Source organism: Oculina patagonica, chromosome 9, assembly GCF_052425735.1.
Source record: "Oculina patagonica isolate OP01 chromosome 9, crgOcupat, whole genome shotgun sequence".
Taxonomy (NCBI): domain Eukaryota; kingdom Metazoa; phylum Cnidaria; class Anthozoa; order Scleractinia; family Oculinidae; genus Oculina; species Oculina patagonica.
The window spans coordinates 22,029,664-22,051,067 of NC_135766.1; the positions used below are offsets into that span (position 1 = coordinate 22,029,664).

Consider the following 21,404-nt stretch of genomic DNA (forward strand, 5'->3'; position numbering starts at 1 on the left):
CTAATGTTGAAATTTCTGCTATTTTAGCATGGCACAAGAGTAAAATTCAACAAATCGTTCCTATGTACACCTTTTCTCGTTTATTCATAGATGCTAGTCCATTTGTTTGCATAATGTTTGATCGCCCCCCCCCCCCCCCCCCCGCATTATTTCGCCGGTACCCATTTATACACCTGGGTGGAGAGAGGCACTATGAGAGTAAAGTGTCTTGCCTAAGAACACAAGACAGTGACCCCGGCCAGGGCTGGAACCCGGACCGTTCGATCCGGAGTACAGCGCGCTAACCATGCCCATTAGGCCACCACGCATCACAAGCATTTAAAAAAGATTCTCTATATTATATCGAACGTCAGTTTCAAGTTCATCTTTACTCTGGTTGAGACAAAACGTTAACTCGTATTTTCTAAACGAACTAAGACCAGGGCCAAACGTCGAACTTCACATGAGTCGAACCTAATGCAAATGAGCAAAACCTATTGTTTTTGCTCATTTTGCATTAGGTTGGACTCATGTGAAGTTCGACGTTTGGTCCTGGCCTAACACTGAAAACGATAAAATCTTAGGCTTTCTGTTTTGCAACCAAGACTTCTAATTTCAACAGAAATGAAATACAACCAGCGGCAACAAACATAACACATGGACTACGCATGGTCTGAAAAAAATAAGCTAAAATTGACTTGACGTTTCGAATGTTACAGCACGCATCTTCAGAAGTGACGGTTACAAAAAGCGAAAGATTTTAAAACTCAATAATTAACAACAGCGATAACAATAGGTGAGAGCTAATAAAGCCACAGCTTTTCACTGCCAACGTTGTCATTGCGGGAAGGTTTTAAGTCCCGTATTAACAATGTTTCTTTATTTTACACTGTAAGTCACATCGTCCATTGGCTAAGACCTGGAAATGGTCCCATTTGATGTTGTGTCCAGTGGAGGTTGCGTGATCAGCAACGACAGAAGTGTGACCCACTTGAGTGAGGGCTTTACAGTGCTCAACCTTTCTGTCATTCAATCGTCGTTTTGTTTTGCCAATATAGATAGCGTCACAGTCCCAGCAACTGGCTTGTAGACCGGCAACCTTCGGCACAGCATCAAATGGGACCATTTCCAGGTCTTATCCAGTGGACGATGTGACTTACAGTGTAAAATAAAAGAAACATTGTTAATACGGGACTTAAAACCTTCCCGCATTGAAAAGCTGTGGCTTTATTAGCTCTCACCTATTGTTATCACCGTTGTTAATTATTGTTTAGCTCGTTACCAGTACCTCGCTTTGTATTGTTAAGTTTTAAAATCTTTCGCTTTTTGTAACCGTCACTTCTGAAGATGCGTGCTGTAACATGCGAAACGTCAAGTAAATTTTAGCTTATTTTTTCAGACCATGCATAGTCCATGTGTTATGTTTGTTGCCGCTGTTTGTATTTTATTTCTGGTGAAATTGAAATGGCCAAGAAACAAGAGCGTTTTTAAAAGACTTCTAATGCTCTTATGTCTTTGCAGCGGCTGCCAGGGATCTCTGTGAAATAGCGGTGCCATTTTCAGATCGTGGCAGTTATCTCACCCGAAGATGTGCTTACAATGGCTGTTACGGATGCTACTCTGACTATGCCGGAAGTGCCGAATTGGACCAAGACTGCAAGGATTTTTATAAAACCCGTAACAACGTCTGGCAACACTACAGTTGCGCAGTAAAGGCGTCCTTGTTTTAGTGCGGGAAAATTTGGATTTTAAAGTTAATTCAACGCATACCGATGATTCGGGAAGATTTGTTATTCTAGATACCTTAATTCAGGACTCGCCGTTTCTTCTAGCAAATATCTATGCCCCAACAAAAGGCTCTGAACAATGTCAGTTTTTAGACGAAATTGCTAATCACTTCGCAGACAAAGTATGTCAATCTAAACATTATGTTATTACTGGAGGTGATTTTAATGCTACTTTCGATCCAGATCTTGACTGTTCGGGTGGAAGGCCTTCCATAAAGAATTGCATTAAGAACCTCAATGATATTATGCTACAAAATGACCTGGTCGATATATGGAGAGTGCGCAACCCGAACAAAAAGCGCTTCACTTGGAGACAGAAAAATCCATTAATTCAAAGACGACTGGACTTTTGGTTAATCAGCAATTCTTTACAGGACGACATAGAAAATGTAGACATCTTATCTTCCGTCAAAAGTGACCACTCCGCAATTATTTTGAATATTGATAGCGTAAAGAACTTAAACCACGGTCCATCTTTTTGGAAATTTAATAATAGTCTTCTCGATGATGAACAATACATTAAATTGATTGAGCAGCTTGTTCCTGATTGGATTGAGGAGATTAACTATTCTGATGATGCTAGAGTTCAGTGGGATTGGCTAAAATACAATATCCGTAAGGAGACCATTACTTATAGCAAAGCGAAAGCAAAAGAACGGAGAGAAAAAATAAAGCGCATTGAACATAAACTGAAAATTGCTGAGGAAAAATTAGCTGACTCTCCAAATGATGATACACAAAATGAAATTGACACTTTAAAAAGCGCATACGAAAAAGAATACGAGTACATTACGAAAGGAGCAATAATACGATCACGTGCAACTTGGTACGAAAAAGGTGAGAAAAATAATAAGTATTTCCTTAATCTACAAAACAATAAGAAGACAAAAAGCACTATAAGAAAACTTGAACGCAAGAATGGTAATATTACTGTTGACCCGAACTGCATAATGGACGAATTACACTCATTTTACTCAAATCTCTATAAAGAAAAGAACTCCGAAGAGCTAATTTCTGAAAATTGTCCTTTCTTAAATTCTGGGAATATACCTAAGCTTTCACCAGCAATGCGAGAGTTATGCGAAGGAGAGCTAACCCTTGCAGAGTGTTTTAATACTCTATCGAGTTTTCAAAGCAACAAGACACCAGGGAACGACGGACTAACTGTAGAATTCTATAAATGTTTCTGGAAGCTCTTGGGTAGCCTGCTAGTTAATAGTCTAAACTACGCGTACAAACACGGCGAATTATCTTCCTCCCAAAAGCAAGCGCTTATCGTCTTAATTGAGAAGAAAGATAAAGATAGACGACAGGTAAAGAACTGGAGACCAATCTCTTCAATCAATGTCGACGTAAAGATTGGCACGAAAGCTATAGCTAAAAGATTAGAAAAGGTTCTGCCGGAAATCGTACATCATAATCAAAACGCATATGTTAAAGGAAGAACTATTTTCGACGCTGTCCGATCCATCGACGATATTATCAAGCTAACATCATCAAATAATATGAGTTCATTACTGGTAGCAATTGACTTCGAAAAAGCCTTTGATTCAGTGAACTGGAATTTTCTTAGACACGCCTTAAGGAAGTTCAATTTCGGCCCATCCTTTATTAATTGGATTACAGCTTTTTACTCAAATATTTCCAGCTGTGTGATGAATAATGGATTTATTACACAACCTTTTAAACTTTCACGCGGCGTGCGTCAGGGTGATCCTCTCTCGCCCTATCTGTTCATTCTAGTCCTAGAAACACTCGCGATTCATATTAGAAATGACGAATGCATTAGGGGAATGAACGTTGATGGCCACGAAATTAAACTTATCATCTTCGCTGATGATCTCACGGTCTTTCTTAAGGATAGCGCATCTTTTCACTGCCTGTTGGCCAAGCTAGAGTTGTTTGGTCAATACTCCGGTCTGAACGTTAATAGAGAAAAAACTGAGGTTATGAAGCTTGGAATCTCTGATATCTCTGCAGAAGAACTGAAAATAGATGAAATTAAAAAAGTAGTCAAAATTCTAGGGATACATTTCACTTATGATCAAACGCTTTCAGATAAGTTAAATTTTCATACCATCATTGAATCAATTAGAAAGACACTTAACAGCTGGAACTGGAGAGGCCTCACTTTGCTCGGGAAAATACAAATAATCAAGTCGTTCGCCATTCCTAAAATTCTTTATCGCCTCTCTCTTGTCTCAACAAATAAAACTTTTGTTAAAGAGGTCAATCAGGTGCTGTATAATCTTGTGTGGAAAGGCAAGGATAAAGTTAAACGGCTCGCTCTCATAAACAGTGTCGAGAATGGTGGGTTAAATATGCCGCACATTGAGTCTCTCATTAACACGCAAAGGATAGTATGTATCAAAAAGTATTTGGGTGATTCACCCTGTTCCTGGAAAATTATTCTCGACCACCATCTTCACAAAGTCGGGGGCAGTTTGCTTTTCCACTGCAACTTCGAGTACACAAAGCTCCCATTGGACCTCCCTGATTACTACAGAGAATGTCTTGCAACTTGGACAAATTTTACTGCCTCACCTGTCTCTTCAATGGATGAGATCGTTAACCAGATCTTATGGAACAACAAATTCATTTGTATCGGACAGAAATCAGTTTTTAACCGCAAACTCTTCTCCTTGGGGCTACATAAAGTTGGAGACCTTTTTAATGAGATAAACATTAAGCCACACACCACCTTGCAAAATCTAAATGCCCTGGATCTCTTATTTTTGAACGGTCTTTATGATTGCCTTCCACCTGAATGGAAGAAAGTGATGACCAACGACCCTCCATCGGTGCTCATTAAAACTAACCATAAATGGGACGATGTGTTTTTGTACTCGGGCAATGATGCCCTTTTATTAAGTGAATTGTCCTCTAAAAAAATCTACAATATTTCGGTGTCAAAGATTTCGATTAGTCCGTCGGCAAAAAAGAAATTCGATGTTTCATATGCTTCTGCAGAGCACGCCCTTGACTGGAAGAGAATCTACAGCAATGCTTTTAGATCCGCAATAGACACCAAAACGCGTGAATTTCAGTACAAGATATTTAACAGAATACTTCCTTTAAATGATTTCCTCTTCAAAATTGGCAAGTCTAACTCTCCTCTCTGCTCTTTCTGCCAATCCTCAGAGGAAAACATGTCCCACTTCTTTTTCCATTGTCCGTTGGTAGCAAACTTTTGGCAATCAATTAAGCATCTATTGGGGGGTTATGAGCTAATTGAAAGAGAAGTGATCCTAGGGATCACCGACGCAGTTGAAAATGCATTTCTAAAGAATCATCTAATTCTATTAGGAAAACAACATATTTTCAGATGTAAACATAACAACTCTCTTCCTAGCGTAATCAGTTTCACAAAAACTTTGAAAGCAGTCTATGATTCTGAACGTTTAATTGCTAAAGAAAATAACAAGATCAACTTTCATTATGACAAATGGAAGGATCTGTTAGGCTACCTCCTCTCATTTTAAAATAGCTGGCAAGCTGGTGGCACTTCTTGTCTCGAAACAGCTATCTAATCAATTAAAGGCAACTTACTGAACTGTATGTCGTTATACATATATATTGTCTGTAGGCATGGCACTGTCTTTGTGTTTTATAATTTTTTTTTTTTTTAAGAAAAATGTAAATTTATTAGTGTAATGTAAGAAGTTAATTGTAAGTTCTGTACTGTAGGTTATTCTAAGCTATATACTGCAAGTAGTGTATTGTAAATAAGTCACAGAGTTAAGTTATAAGTATAAGTAATGTATAATGTAATGTAACGTGAAATGTAAGTAAGTTATTGTGTGTATTGTAACCTGCTTGTTGGAAAAAAAAAGAAAAAAAAAAAAAAAACACTACAGGTGCTGTGGTTACACACCTGACAAGTGCCCCACACGGGTGAGTAACTGAGCTTTTAAAGCCCGGGCTGAAATTCGCCAGGTAATCGGCCCCTGTGATTTTCACTATGGGTTAGGGTTTAGAGCGGTTTTCACTTGAGTGTCGAAAGCAGGGCGTCAGAGGGCGGTGAAACGGGCATACAATGCTACAGTTTTGATGCGGAGAGGGACTGGTACTAGTCCGCTTTTCCGCTCTTGACTCGCTGTGTGGCTAAGGAAAACGGCGGCTGACAGCTGAAGGCAAGTTCATATTTATTGCTTTATATCACGAAATCGATGTAATGCATAAACAAATTCAATATCTGGTACACACACAATATCTAGCCCATAGTTTATATTAGATCTTCTTCGTGTCTGTGTTTTTTCTCTAGTAGTATAAATGTAGTGTCGAAAACAGGCAGTCGAGCAATCCGGTGCGAATGTCGTATCTTAGCATACCAGTCAAAAGAAAATGATAATAAACGCCTGAAATACCTATTGAAAGACACCTTTATTTGTTTTAATTGTGTATGCAAATTTGTAGAATGATCTTTTGTGATCCTTTACGTTTTTTAGTTCTCTGAAGTGACAGCTTCACAACGGCGATCGAAAGATAAAGCTTGAACATAAAGCTTGTCAACAACATCGAGGGATTTCGGTGATTTAGCGATTTTGAAATAGAAAGATGTATCAATATTGTGCATAAGATTTCCAGAAGTGGTTAATCGTAATAAAAAAGGGTCAGAATGCAAACTTCCAAGTTGACATGCCAGAACTTTAGCATGATCGAGTACCTAAATAGGTTACAAATTTTCACAGGACCTTGTGGAAGCGCCCTGTTCACAGGTTTGCAAAATTTGCAGCCTGTGTAAACCTGTGAAAAGCATGTTTTTCATAGGTAGATAGAAACGGCATTTCCTTCGGTATTACGGGATTACTTTCGCTTGTTGACCGTTCAAGAGTACTTGCTTCGAGTTTTGATTGGTTCACTGGATTGTCTGTGTCCTTTGTGATTGGCCAGAGTAATAGCTTTGCCTCTCGTTTTACGACACTCAATTGAAAACTGCTCTACACTCTTTTTTTATAAGAATCTAGTTTATAAGAATTATATCGAGGCTGAAATTTGCGAATTTTTAAGAATATTTTAAGAATAAACCCAAGGCTGAGATTTTGAAAAGAATATAGTTTTTGAAACAAAATCAGGTATTTTCATTTCCGTCACTTTATCTCCGTGAGGAATGCTTTGTTTAAAGCCAAAACGGCCAGGCTGCAACGAAGAGCAATGGTACATGTGCACAATGGAACACAATACAGATCTGGACACCAAACACTTGTAATTGATTACCCAATACTTGCTAAAACGGAAATGTCAAACGGTATTTTTTAAGAATGTTCATAAGAATATTTTCAGCGTAAAATCGGCAGAAAAATGAGAATATTCAGCCTGGGTCGGAAAAACTGTATTCTTATTTTAAAAAAAAAGAGTGTATAGAGTGGTATTCATGAAGGTCATTTGCTTTTACTTTGGTTTTGCATTATTACGCTTATTGATTGGCTCAAAAATATCGCGCCACTTTCTCAGCCAATTAGAAGAAAAACCAAAACCAATTGTGAGTTTGCTCGCGCACGTTTTCGCGAGCTTACTGACGACTACAGGTAATAAATACACCTTATTCGATGGTTTAACATATAATACGCGCGGATATTTTGCGAGTTGTGTAGTATTTTTCCGAGCCCCGTAGGGGCAAGGAAAAATACGAGCAATGAGCAAAATCTCCGCTCGTATTATATGTTAAACCATCGAATAAGGGATTTATTATTCCACCAATTTTTCCACTTTGTTTGGGCCAGTATTCCGTAAGAATACTGTATCAAATATTTGGGCATTATGATAGACTCTAATCTTAGTTTGAAAAAACCTGTTGACTGCACCGTTAAGAAGTTCAGGAGAAGTATTGGAATTCTTAGCAAAATCCGTCATTATGTAAGTCAAGAAATTCTATTAACTTTATATTATGGCTTAGTATATCCTTTTCTGATTTATGGACTGATTGCCTGGAGTAATATGAGTCTACTGTAAATCCATTTTTTATCTTACAAAAAAAAAGCTGTAAGGGTGATGACATTCTCTAGCTTTGATCATCACTCCAGTCAACTATTCAAGTCTCTGGAGATTATTAAATTTTCTGATCTCGTTACCTTCGTTATTGCCACTTTCATGTATAAATTTTATAATCAATTGTTACCCTCTGTATTCCAGTCCTTCTTCACCAAGTTAGATACTGTCCACAGTTATCATACTAGGCATTCTGCAAAACAGTCTTACTATCTCCCCAAAGCAAGAACAAATCATGGAAAATTTAATATTCGATTTCAAGGCCCTAAGATATGGAATGCCATTGATTATGATATAAAACACTTGCCACTTTCATCATTTAAAATTAAACTGAAACAGAGCTTTCTCCAAAGCTACTAGTCAATTAACTTTTCCCTTTTCTTCACATTAAGATAATATCACTGTTTTTGCAACGCCTTACCATTATGTTTCTGATATTCTTCAATATTCAGTTCATTTATATTTTTTATTTAAGGTAATAGATTACGCGTGTAATTTCAGCTTCTTGCCAAAATTTGACTACTCAATTTGTAAACTGACAACCCGGCATTTTTAACCTAGTGGTTATTTCGGGTTGCCAGAACTCCTTATCTTTAGCAATATATTTATATAATAATTCTGTAATTTAATTTAATGATAAGGAAATAAAGAGGATGTTGTTGTTGTAGTTTGTCCGCCCGTATTTTTGCCCTGTTCTACTGTGTAATAACGTGGCATATTTTGCGCGTTGTTTTGCCCTAATATGGTAAAAGGCGCAATAGTGGAGTAATAAAAAGAGAAACTACTGGTACTGTTTTCTACTACAAAACATGTTTTAATCCTGTTGAAAAAAATCAGAGCTCACAACTGTACCGTTCCAATTGCTTACTTTACCACTAGAGGAAAAAAAGTTAGATCTCAAACAATGGACTTTGCCAGTGATAGTTGTTTTTTTTTTTCTGAGATTTACTCAAGCGTGCGAATATGATTAAATTTGAAAGGAAAATTATCTGGAGTGACATCAAATGGTATGAAATGGGACAACAAACAAACCACGTTATCAGAATAGGTCTATTGTTATTACGTAAATTAAATCGTGAAAATCCTCTGTGCTCCTGTTGATGTGCCATTGACGTTTGTTGAGTCTTTATTGAATGTTTTCTTTTTCTTTTTTCTCTTATAAACAGTCTGGCAGCCGCTATCGTGACACCCCATTCAAACGCTTCCTTGACATTGCACGACGTCAGCAGCAACACGATGCTTAAGATCAGCGGTGCTGTGTTTGATTAGCACATGACGTCATCTGTATACTCAAAACACATCAGGATGATTTTAATTGGGTTTAAACACAAGCGTAAGCACGAGCACAAGTATAAGCCAACATGGCCGATAAGAAAAACGATCACACTCACTCTTCTTGCGCTTTCCTCGCTAGGAGCATTAGCATTAGCAGAAGAAGAACGAACAATTTTGTTTTCTTGTTTTCCTGCTTTTTTAAAAAATTACTATATTTAGAGAGGAAGCCGCATCAGCCCTATGCGGGTCCTCTATTACAGATTGAATTGGAATTTGGCATGTTGGTTTCTTTAAGGAGGGAGGGAAACCGGAGAACTCGGAGAAAACCCCTCGGAGCAAGGCGAGAACCAACAACAAACTCAACCCACATATGACGCCGGGTCCGGTAATTGAACCCAGGCCCCTTTCTTGTGAGATGTGCATGAAAAGAATGTAGGCCATTTCCCAGTCACCTTTAACCTCTGTTTCAAAACGAGTCTACGTGCGAAGCCATTCATCATCATCATCATCACTTTGTTTACCCTCGGATTTGAAGAGTAGCTTATACAGCTAATATCTCCGAGCATTTCACAGTAAGCACAATACAACGGGCAAAGACCAGACTACAACACCGGGAACTCCATGCCCTACAACTCATATGGAAATGAGTTTCACCTACAGGTCCATTTTCATGCAAATCAAAATCATTTTTATTTGAATGGTTTAGCACGTAGACTCGTTTTGAAACAGAGGCAAATGGTAACTCGGAAATGGCCTATTAGTCTGTTCGTTTTTCTTATCCAGTCATGATTACACTTGTGCCTGTCCTTGTGGCTATCAGTTTAGAATAAGGTCATTTTCCATAGATAAGGTTTTTGTTTTATCACTTGATTATTTCCTAGTTTTGTCTGTGCTTTGTTGATACGCTATATTAGTACAACAATTTTAAAGCACTACTTTGTAAACACCAATAGACACACTTGAACAATAAGCAGAAAATAAAAACCCTGATTGTGTTGCAAGTGTTTGTTTGATTTCTTGCTTGTTTACTCTTTTCAGAAGGATGGGATGGGTCAATTTACGTATTTTCTTAAAGAGACTGTGTAACGGCTGAGATAAGTTTCTTTTGTTAACTTTGCCAAATACACACTATCAAACTTAATGTTTGCAAAGAAATAACTTCTATGGATCTAAATAACAAAATCATAGCTTCATTGCAGCCAAACTTGTTTCCCGGGAGCTATAAATTAAAGTTACACGAGTTACAAGCAAACGAGATTAACTTTGAAAACTGTCCAGCCCAACAATATTTCAAAAACCCAAATCGCAACCCGTTTCAATCTTCGTCCGTTTTGGCCATCCGTACCTTCTTTTGTATTTGCAGTGTTTATGAAATGTTCCTTCACTGATTTAAGTAGTTATTTAAATATTTTACCGAATTTTATGATCATGTTTCCATGCTTAAATTTGGCTTAAAAGATCCTGTTTTCGTTACAAATCACTATCTTCTGCACTTTAAGCTACTTTTGAAATCCATTTTCTCTGGCGACTTGCCTTTGTGGATTAATTTCGAAATTACACTGAAAGTAGAATAAGATAATTAAATTGGAATCTACATGTATTTTGCTTAGTGGCGAGCGAGTTTGTGCGAGATGTAATGCGAGTTTAGGCAAGTTTAGGCGAGTTAAATAATTTTTTTTTACTACAAGGAATTATAATATACGATCAATGGTACAGAAGCAGGACCATAGCACCTTTAAAATGGTGTTTCAGGTCGCCATCACCCCCTGTCGCTTTTTATTCCGCGAGTAAAGGCCTGCTGCTGCAATTTACGGACGAGGTCAAGCGTCCGACCAAGCATCAAAAGTGAGCGTTTTAAAAGGATTTTCTTTAATCGTTTAATTTTTAGATATAACCTAGCTTTAGAATAACAAGGTAATAGAGGCTTTTTAACTTACTAAGTAGTAAATTTATATGTATTTAAAACTTTTTTTAATCTTGTAAATCTTGGTACTTTTTATTGCTATTTTATTATTAGAATAAAAGACATTTGACGCGAACTTTGCTTGAATAGGACATTACGAAGGGTTGAGAAGGCTAGAACTCAATAATCTGGCCACTTAACGTGCTTGTAAAAATTAATACCGTTTCCACTGAGACATGCAAAGTTTCTAGTACTATGATCTTTTTCTGCTGTTATATATAATTTGTCGTGCGTTTGAGTTTAACAGATCAATTCCTAGACCTATGTTTGAAAATTAAATTATCGCTAAAAACGTGTACTTTGCCAGTACTCACAGAGGAATTATAAAGAATTATGTGAAGTATACAAGGTCTTCCTGCTCCTAAACGAATATGGTGACCCCCCTTTTTTATTTCAAAATTTAAGTTCCCTTAACGTAACAAACGCGTAGGTGAAGTTTGGTTAAAAATCCATGTTCAGTTCTATTTCAGGGTAATGACCTTAATGACTGAACGAGCGCAATCTGAACGTTGTTTGAAACGACCCGCAATTTTTTGATGACCAGCAAGGACCATTAGAACTCCATTTCTCCACTGACATATACCGACTGAATATTTGACACACTCCATTTGGCAATATTGCTTTTATTTTTCACTTTGTCTTGTGATACACACAAAGTTTTACTAAAGTACCTCGCACTGCTGTGCGGCAATATTGCTGCTTTCTGCTGATCGGCCACATTAATTATCGTAGGCGCTGTAGAAACAAAAAGAGAACCGTTTGATTAACTTATCAATATTAAGTTTGAGTGCTGTTTCTATGAAATTTTTGTAAACTTTAGAAAAAAAATATTTTTAAAGGTACCAGAGATTCGTTTGTGACTTAGAGATAAGGTTGCGCCTCATTTGTGGTACTTAAGTGCCATTGGCAATTAGTAAATATCTATTTATTCAGAATTAATCAACAATTATATTATTATTATTATTATTATTATTATTATTATTATTATTATTATTATTATTATTATCATTTTGTAGTGTGTTTTTTTAATTATTGTTTTTATATTTCTGTTTTAATTTCTATGCGATTGCCACCAAGAAACTTTATTAACAGTATAATTCCAAAATCGCTTGACTTCAACAGTCATGTACAACCAGGTAATACTGCTTCATAACTTACCAGCCATTATGCCAGCCAGTGTGACACATGCAGCACTTGTATCCACCGGAACACCTGTTGTCAAAAATTGATACGTGGTATTCTTTATAATTGCAGGATGATCGGCACTTTCGGGAAAAACAGCCTTCTAGTTCGCAGCCACTGCCGCAGTCGGCTTGAGATAAAAAATGAAAAAAAAAAAACATGGTAAAAAAGGTAGACGATATGAATAATCTCATTAAAAATGTTTACTGTTTTCCGGGATCTTTTCCGAGGTTAAGAATATTTAAAAATCGACGTTTCGATCAGTTTCACTGATCTTCTTCAGGCTGTTGTTAATAAACGGCATGTAATACATGCAGAGGCGATGACGTTTCACAAGGGGTCTTACATAATTTTCTGAGGAAATTTGTCAAAAACTTAACGTAAATAAAAGTAGCTGACGCCTTGTTCGTGATTAAGACTGTTATCCAACTGCAGCTTACATTTTTTAAACCTAAGAAGCAATGTTAGTGATTGTATAAATAGCATAGTTAGGATCTGATGGAATTCAAATAAATACAGTAGTTATGAATTTACAGCTCAAGGATGCAAAGTTAAAAATACATTTTCTTCGTAGATCACAGTTGCTCAATTGAACAACAGCAATATTTTATTTTATATTTTTTTTTAGATTTCCCTATGTTGACTCAACAAAGATTACGTTATATTATAGCGTGACTTGCGATAAACGACATACGATACGTGGGAGCTAGCTTTTAAGCTGCGAGAAAGGTCAAACGGTCTCTTGCTCACAGCGGCCCTGTATCTTCTAAGAATTAAAAAAATTTCTGTCTACTAAATCTAATAAACCCCATCATATAAAATTTAGTCTCTTTCGTTTATACATTGTAGTGTTCCATTCTAACTGCACGAGAGTATTTTGCTTTTGTGTTCTACGCGGCGATTTCTTGTTATTAAGTTAAACTTGATTTCTGTTCAACTGCGCTAAACGGATCCGGTCGATCGGATGCCTGCATTAAAGCGATGACGTCATCAGTGCACGTCATCGCTTAAAAATGACAATATGGCGGATTGTTTGTCATCTGTGTTTGTCATTTGTGATGACAAACAATCCGCAATTTTGTCATTTTTAACAACAGCCTGAAGAAGATCAGTGAAACTGATCGAAACGTCGGTTTTTAAATATTCTTAACCTCGGAAAAGATCCCGGAAAACAGTAAACATTTTTAATTTCTTAAGATGAGAGGTGAAAGTTTCAGAAATAGGATGAATAATATCTTAGAGGAATCATCCATTTTAAGAATCTTGTTAAACCACGAGGGAATTTAACGAGGGAGAACGCAAAGGGGATGAGTGGTGATTAATCTATGTATGGTTATGTCAACAGAATTTTCTAAAAGCATTTATACGTATTGTAATGCAAATACTGTATTAATTTTCCTGAATTTCCCATGTTTTCCACTGTTTCGGACTACCTTTGGAATAATTGGCCATTTATTAATTACAATGCAGCAAACTAATATAACGGGTTGATCTATCGATGCTGTTGCATCACATGTGAGTCTTTTTGTCCCCCATCCCCCCCCCCCCACAAAAAAAATTATAATTTGCTTATTTCGTTTCTCAACGTCTGCATAGAGTTTTCCGTCTCTGTTATAAGGTTTTTTCGAAAACATAAACGAAAAAAAAATCATATTCGAGCGAATAATTTGGTTCTTCGTTCAGGGTTGAAAACAAATAAATGGCGCGCGCTGCCAATTATGCTTTCGGCGGGAAAACTTGGAGGCCGCGCTGAAGGCCGGGAGATCGTTTTCGTGGAAGACGGACCTTGGAATACCACAGAATATGCAACTAACAGTTTTCATGGCTCCTAACTGGCTTATTATTCAAGGGATGGTAGAATTAATATTTCACAATTAGTTTACTTACCCTAGTTTTCTATGAGCGAGTGAGCTGATTGACTAGTAAAAATCCTAAAGGATTGCAGTCCAAAACTTACAATTTTATGCACTTTTAAGCCAAAAATTAAGAATAGTTGTCTGATTGTGTTCTATCGGCGAATAGAAACCAATGGAAGAAGAAACCAGATTCGCGGGTTTCCAATAGAACTCGGATGAGTTTCTAATTAATCGGAAAGAAAGCAAAGTTAGCAATTTAAGATGAGTCTCACCTGCTCGTTTGTAAACAGAGTTCTCCATACCGTCACTTAACTGATTCAGTTCATCGTCATTTTCCGGCTCGTACGGTTTGGCGAGAACCACTGCCACTTGTACAATGACAAACGCCAAAACAATCTTATGAATGTAAGACATGTTGGCTGAAATGGAAAAAATGAGCTTATAAAGAGAGGAAACGCTAAGGTGAATCAGTTCTATGTGACAATTTGCAATTATAGTCACTAGCTATTTAGGTCTGCTTCCTTGGTTTCTATTCGTATCAAGAAATGGTCTGTTGTTCTGGCTCAACTTCTCACATTTTGCATTAAACAATAGTCCTTTTGTTCTTGGTAGCGCTGAGGGACTTTGGCCGACGCTAAGCGGAAAAGCTCGTGAGTAATCGAAAAATTTTCGGCATGACAATTTTGCTGCATTGGGGGAGTGAATAGCGTAAATTTGCCATGTCAGGTAATAGGCTCCTGGCCACGTGTCTCATTCGGACCACCAAAGTCTAAATAATAAAAGCTTGGTATTACTTGAAGCACGAAAATAACCATGCCAAACTGTTTATTCATACTCACGCTTTGAACTTGAAATCTCCCCTGTTATTCCTCATACTTGTGAAGACGCGAAACAACGCTTTAAACATGAAATCTTGCTTAACGTTTTATTGATTCTTGCGAGGACCCGAACCCACGCTTTGAACACGAAACTTTGCTTAACTTTTTATTCATACTTGTGAAGACGCGAAACAACGCTTTAAACATAAAACCTCGCTATAATGTTTATTGATTCTTGTGGAGACTTTGAACACGAAACTTTGCTTAACTTCTAATTCATACTAGTGAAGACGCGAAACAACGGTTTGAACATGAAACTGCTTAAAGTTTTATTCATGCTTGTGAAGACGCGAAACAACGCTTTAAACATGAAATCTTGCTTAACTTTTTATTGATTCTTGTGAGGACCCGAACCCACGCTTTGAACACGTAACTTTGCTTAACTTCTAATTCATACTAGTAAAGACGCGAAACAACGCTTTAAACATGAAACCTCACTTAACTGTTTATTGATTCTTGTGAAGAACCGAACCCGCGCTTTGAACACAAAAAGTTTTATTCATGCTTGTGAAGACGCGAATGAACGCTTTCAGCATGAAACCTCGCTTAGCTTTTTATTGATTCTTGTGAGGACGCGAAACAACGCTTTGAGGGTCCTAGCTTTTGGAATTGCCGTCGTTTCGCCTACGAGTAAATTCACTTACGAGCAGTTTGCTTACGTCTTCGGTCGATTCGCCTACGTCTAAAGTCGTTTCGTTAACGAGCTGTTGGAGGTTTCACTAAAGAATAAAGTTAAAACGCTAACGTCTTTATACAGTGGCTTTTGTTCCGGTCAATAATGGTACCGTTAATGGGAACGTTCTCTGTTAGTTTAACTTTACTTGCAAATCACGCAAATACGTGAAAAGAGAATATTTTTGGAATTAAAAAAATCTTACAAGCAAACGAACAGCTAAAACTAAGATGTCAAGAAACTGAAATGGTCTCACCTTCCTTTTACCGTCTAAAACTTTGAAATGAACTCCGAGCTTAAAGCCTTTCTTCTTGGAAATGACTAGAGCTTATCTCTAGTACACGCTATAACCCTGTTAGTATAATTTATGGCTGAGTTGGCAAGCGCTGGAGAAATTCGTTGTCGGTCATACAAATCAAACAGATGAAAACATTTGCTTTCCATACATTGATAATCTTTATTATTACATGTGCAACCAGTTTGTCGTTATTTGATTTGGCTTTTGTCCTTTATATGTCTTCATTTTTCTTGCGAAAAAGAAACGATTATATTCCACGCATGGTTGATGCACACGAGACTCAAGTGACCTCAATCGAGTTTTCAGTTTTTATTGATTCACAACGGAGCTACACGCTCGTGGAATATTCGCGAATGCATTGGCTATGACCTCCATGAAGAAGACAAAATGTTTTCCCTCAGTTACCAGTTTGTCGACATATTAACTTTCATATAACACAATCATAGGAACAAAATTCGGTTTAACAGTGTTCCATTCATGTAAACAGATAAATATAGTTTTTCTACTGCTCTAAAGGATTCCGTGACTTATCTGCCTGTCTTAAGTACACGTTATACATATTGTAGTATAATTTATGGGTGAGCTGGCAATCCCCATTAGAATAGCTAACTGGTTGCGTGGACTTTGCTGTCCATACCTTCATAATCTTTACTGTTTCAGTCTGTTTAGTTGCAGCTACGTATACCGTATTTTATCTTTATTTTATTTTTGGGCTTTTTTTTTGTGAATAGTTACTGCGCAATTATATTCCACACATGATTGTTGCACATGCACGAAAATCAAGTGATCTCAGTCGAGTTTCAGCTTCTTGTTTTAATTCACAATTGAGCTGCGCGATCGTGGAATAATCATGAGTCGGAACAAGTTATGATCTCTTGCATGAAGACAAAATGTTTTCTGTTCCCAGTTTTTTGATATTTTGACACCAAAATAACACCGCATTTCCGTTAAACAGTGTTTGGCCGATCTGGAAAAATGGAAAAGGTTATTTTAACGCTCTTAAATACTCCGCCACTAACACCAGGTTCCTTAACTTCCTACGCAGAACATGTGAGTAGGACGCAAGAGTCTGCCACTCAATATACATTTCAATCAATTTTTACAAGCGGCTTTAAACAAGTTCATTTTTGTTATTTTCTATCACCGGGGTATGTTTTCCTTTTTAGTTTTAGATTTGCAGGATTTAAACTCAAGGTCGCAAGCGAGCTGGTACTCTAATTAAGAATCAAAACCTTTCAACATGTTCAAAGCAACAACCTTAGAGCAGGGGCCAAAACCTAAATCGAATTGCTGTCGTTTCGCCTACGATCGAATTCGCTAAGGAATAGCTTGCTAACGTCTTAGGTCGATTCGACTACGTCTAAAGTCGTTTCGCTAACGAGCTGTAGGTCGTCGGCTTAGTATCAGGCGATATTCCGCGCGATTTCGCAGGATAATTGTTAAATATTCGTCAATTTGAATTATGAAGGTTTCGCTCCCAACCGAGTTCGCACCGTCCGAGCTTGAATTACGTGAGTGTTAATTTCTTATAATCATAATAAGGTAAGAAGCTCGTATTTGAGTCTTTTTTGCGATGTAGAGACGATCTCATCTTTTTATAGAGTGGCTTTTGTCCGGTCAATATTGGTACCGTTAATGGGAACGCCCTCTGTTAGTTTAACTTTACTGGCAAATCAGGCAAATACGTGAAAAGAGAATATTTCTTGGACTTAAAAAAATCTTACAAGAAAACAGACTGCTAAAACTAAAATGTCAAGAAATTGAAATGGTCTCACCTTCCCTGTACCGACTAAAACGTTGAAATGAACTCCGAGCTTAAAGCCTTCCTTTTTGGAAATGACTAGAGCTTATCCCTAGTACACGCTATAACCCTGTTAGTATAATTTATGGTTGAGTTGGCAATCACGGGAGAAATTCGTTGTCGGTCATGCAAATTAAAAAACTGAAAAAAAAAAATTATAAATAAAACAATTGTTGTTCATACATTGATAATCTTTATTGTTTCATGTGCAGCCAGTTTTTCGTTATTTGACTTGGCTTTTGTCTTTGTATGTCTTCACTTTTCAATACTTGCGAAAAAGAAACGATTATATTCCACGCATGGTTGATGCACACGAGAATCAAGTGACCTCAATCGAGTTTTCAGTTTTTATTGATTCACAACGGAGCTACACGCTCGTGGAATATTCGCGAATGCATTGGCTTTGACCTCCATCAAGGAGACAAAATGTTTTCCCTCAGTTGCCAGTTTGTCGACATATTAACTTTCATATAACACAATCATAGGAACAAAATTCGGTTTAACAGTGTTCCATTAATGTAAACAGATAAATATAGTTTTTCTACTGCTCTAAAGGAATCCGTGACTTACTGCCTGTCTCAAGTACACGTTATACATATTGTAGTATAATTTATGGGTGAGCTGGCAATCCCCATTAGAATAGCTAACTGGTTGCGTGGACTTTGCTGTCCATACCTTCATAATCTTTACTGTTTCAGTCTGTTTAGTTGCAGCTACGTATACCGTATTTTATCTTTATTTTTTGGGGGGAGCTTTACTCTTGTGAATAGTTACTGCGCAATTTTATTCCACACATGATTGTTGCACATGCACGAAAATCAAGTGATCTCAGTCGAGTTTCAGCTTCTTGTTTTAATTCACAATTGAGCTGCGCGATCGTGGAATAATCATGAGTCGGAACAAGTTATGACCTCCGGCATGAAGACAAAATGTTTTCTGTTCCCAGTTTGTTGATATTTTGACACAAAAATAACACCGCATTTCCGTTAAACAGTGTTTGGCCGATCTGGAAAAATGGAAAAAATTATCTTAACGCTCTTAAATACTCCGTCACTAACACCAGGTCCCTTAACTTCCTACGCAGAACATGTGCGTAGGAGGCAAGAGTCTGCCACTCAATATACATATTAATCAATTTTTACAAGCGGCTTTAAACAAGTTCATTTTTGTTATTTGTATCACCGGGGTACGTTTTCCTTTTTAGTTTTAGATTTGCAGGATTCAAACTCAAGGTTGCAAGCGAGCTGGTACTCTAATTAAGAATCAAAACCTTTCAAAGCAACAACCTAGCTTAGAGCAGGGACCAAAACCTAAATCGAATTGCTGTCGTTTCGCCTACGAGTGAATTCGCTAAGGAATAGCTTGCTAACGTCTTAGGTCGATTCGACTACGTCTAAAGTCGTTTCGCTAACGAGCTGTAGGTCGTCGGCTTAGTATCAGGCGATATTCCGCGCGATTTCGTAGGATAATTGTTAAATATTCGTCAATTTGAATTATGAAGGTTTCGCTCCCAACCGAGTTCGCACCGTCCGAGCTTGAATTACGTGAGTGTTAATTTCTTATAATAAGGTAAGAAGCTCGTATTTGATTTTTTTTTTGCGATGTAGAGACGATCTCATCTTTTTATAGAGTGGCTTTTGTCCGGTCAATATTGGTACCGTTAATGGGAACGTCCTCTGTTAGTTTAACTTTACTGGCAAATCAGGCAAATACGTGAAAAGAGAATATTTCTTGGACTTAAAAAAATCTTACAAGAAAACAGACTGCTAAAACTTAAATGTCAAGAAATTTGAAATGGTCTCACCTTCCTTGTACCGACTAAAACGTTGAAATGAACTCCGAGCTTAAAGCCTTCCTTTTTGGAAATGACTAGAGCTTATCCCTAGTACACGCTATAACCCTGTTAGTATAATTTATAGTTGAGTTGGCAATCACGGGAGAAATTCGTTGTCGGTCATGCAAATTAAAAAACTGAAAAAAAAATTATAAATAAAACAATTGCTGTCCATACATTGATAATCTTTATTCTTTCATGTGCAGCCAGTTTGTCGTTATTTGACTTGGCTTTTGGCTTTGTATGTCTTCACTTTTCAATTCTTGCGAAAAAGAAACGATTATATTCCACGCATGGTTGATGCACACGTGAATCAAGTGACCTCAATCGAGTTTTCAGTTTTTATTGATTCACAACGGAGCTACACGCTCGTGGAATATCCGCGAATGCATTGGCTATGACCTCCATCAAGGAGACAAAATGTTTTCCCTCAGTTACCAGTTTGTCGACATATTAACTTTCATATAACACAATCATAGGAACAAAATTCGGTTTAACAGTGTTCCATTAATGTAAACAGATAAATATAGTTTTTCTACTGCTCTAAAGGATTCTGTGACTTATCTGCCTGTCTCAAGTACACGTTATACATATTGTAGTATAATTTATGGGTGAGCTGGCAATTCCCATTAGAATAGCTAACTGGTTGCGTGGACTTTGCTGTCGATACCTTCATAATCTTTACTGTTTCAGTCTGTTTAGTTGCAGCTACGTATACCGTATTTTATCTTTATTTTTTGGGGGGGGCTTTACTCTTGTGAATAGTTACTGCGCAATTATATTCCACACATGATTGTTGCACACGAAAATCAAGTGATCTCAGTCGAGTTTCAGCTTCTTGTTTTAATTCACAATTGAGCTGCGCGATCGTGGAATAATCATGAGTCGGAACAAGTTATGACCTCCGGCATGAAGACAAAATGTTTTCTGTTCCCAGTTTTTTGATATTTTGACACAAAAATAACACCGCATTTCCGTTAAACAGTGTTTAGCCAATCTGGAAAAATGGAAAAGGTTATTGTAACGCTCTTAAATACTCCGTCACTAACACCAGGTCCCTTAACTTCCTACGCAGAACATGTGCGTAGGAGGCAAGAGTTTGTCACTCAATATACATTTCAATCAATTTTTACAAGCGGCTTTAAACAAGTTCATTTTTGTTATTTGTATCACCGGGGTATGTTTTCCTTTTTAGTTTTAGATTTGCAGGATTTAAACTCAAGGTCGCAAGCGAGCTGGTACTCTAATTAAGAATCAAAACCTTTCAACATGTTCAAAGCAACAACCTTAGAGCAGGGGCCAAAACCTAAATCGAATTGCTGTCGTTTCGCCTACGAGTGAATTCGCTAAGGAATAGCTTGCTAACGTCTTAGGTCGATTCGACTACGTCTAAAGTCGTTTCGCTAACGAGCTGTAGGTCGTCGGCTTAGTATCAGGCGATATTCCGCGCGATTTTGCAGGATAATTGTTAAATATTCGTCAATTTGAATTACGAAGGTTTCGCTCCCAACCGAGTTCGCACTTGAGCCGAGCTTGAATTACGTGAGTGTTAATTTCTTATAATAAGGTAAGAAGCTCGTATTTGAGTCTTTTTTTTTTGCGATGTAGAGACGATCTCATCTTTTTATAGAGTGGCTTTTGTCCGGTCAATATTGGTACCGTTAATGGGAACGCCCTCTGTTAGTTTAACTTTACTGGAAAATCAGGCAAATACGTGAAAAGAGAATATTTCTTGGACATAAAAAAATCTTACAAGAAAACAGACTGCTAAAACTAAAATGTCAAGAAATTGTAAGATGCATCAAAATTCGCCGACTTCAATGTCCGCGATTTCAATGGTCTCACCTTCCTTGTACCGATCAAAACGTTGAAATGAACTCCGAGCTTAAA

At 37.4% G+C, this 21,404-nt stretch overlaps 1 protein-coding gene and 1 long non-coding RNA gene across 4 annotated transcripts; one reads left to right on the plus strand and one right to left on the minus strand.

Moving 5' to 3' along the window:
• Nucleotides 1-1,528: 1,528 nt before the first annotated feature.
• On the plus strand, nt 1,529-10,024 carry LOC144666056 (uncharacterized). Its single transcript, XR_013573108.1, has 3 exons — nt 1,529-1,671; nt 5,614-5,660; nt 8,921-10,024. It is a non-coding gene; the product is annotated as an uncharacterized LOC144666056 (long non-coding RNA).
• Nucleotides 10,025-11,599: 1,575 nt separating this feature from the next.
• LOC144666487 (uncharacterized) lies at nt 11,600-19,580 on the minus strand. Of its 3 annotated transcripts, none has more exons than XM_078527915.1 (4): nt 19,485-19,580; nt 14,303-14,449; nt 12,151-12,304; nt 11,600-11,727 (listed from the first exon to the last, which is right to left on the minus strand). In XM_078527915.1, the coding sequence occupies exons 2-4, from the start codon at nt 14,442-14,444 to the stop codon at nt 11,712-11,714; spliced, it is 312 nt and encodes a 103-aa protein (XP_078384041.1). In that variant the 5' UTR covers nt 14,445-14,449; nt 19,485-19,580; the 3' UTR covers nt 11,600-11,711. The 3 variants fall into 3 exon arrangements, with proteins under 3 accessions (XP_078384041.1, XP_078384042.1, XP_078384043.1); XM_078527916.1 differs by lacking the exon at nt 19,485-19,580 and adding an exon at nt 17,655-17,756; XM_078527917.1 differs by lacking the exon at nt 19,485-19,580 and adding an exon at nt 15,838-15,957.
• Between the last annotated feature and the right edge of the window lie 1,824 nt (nt 19,581-21,404).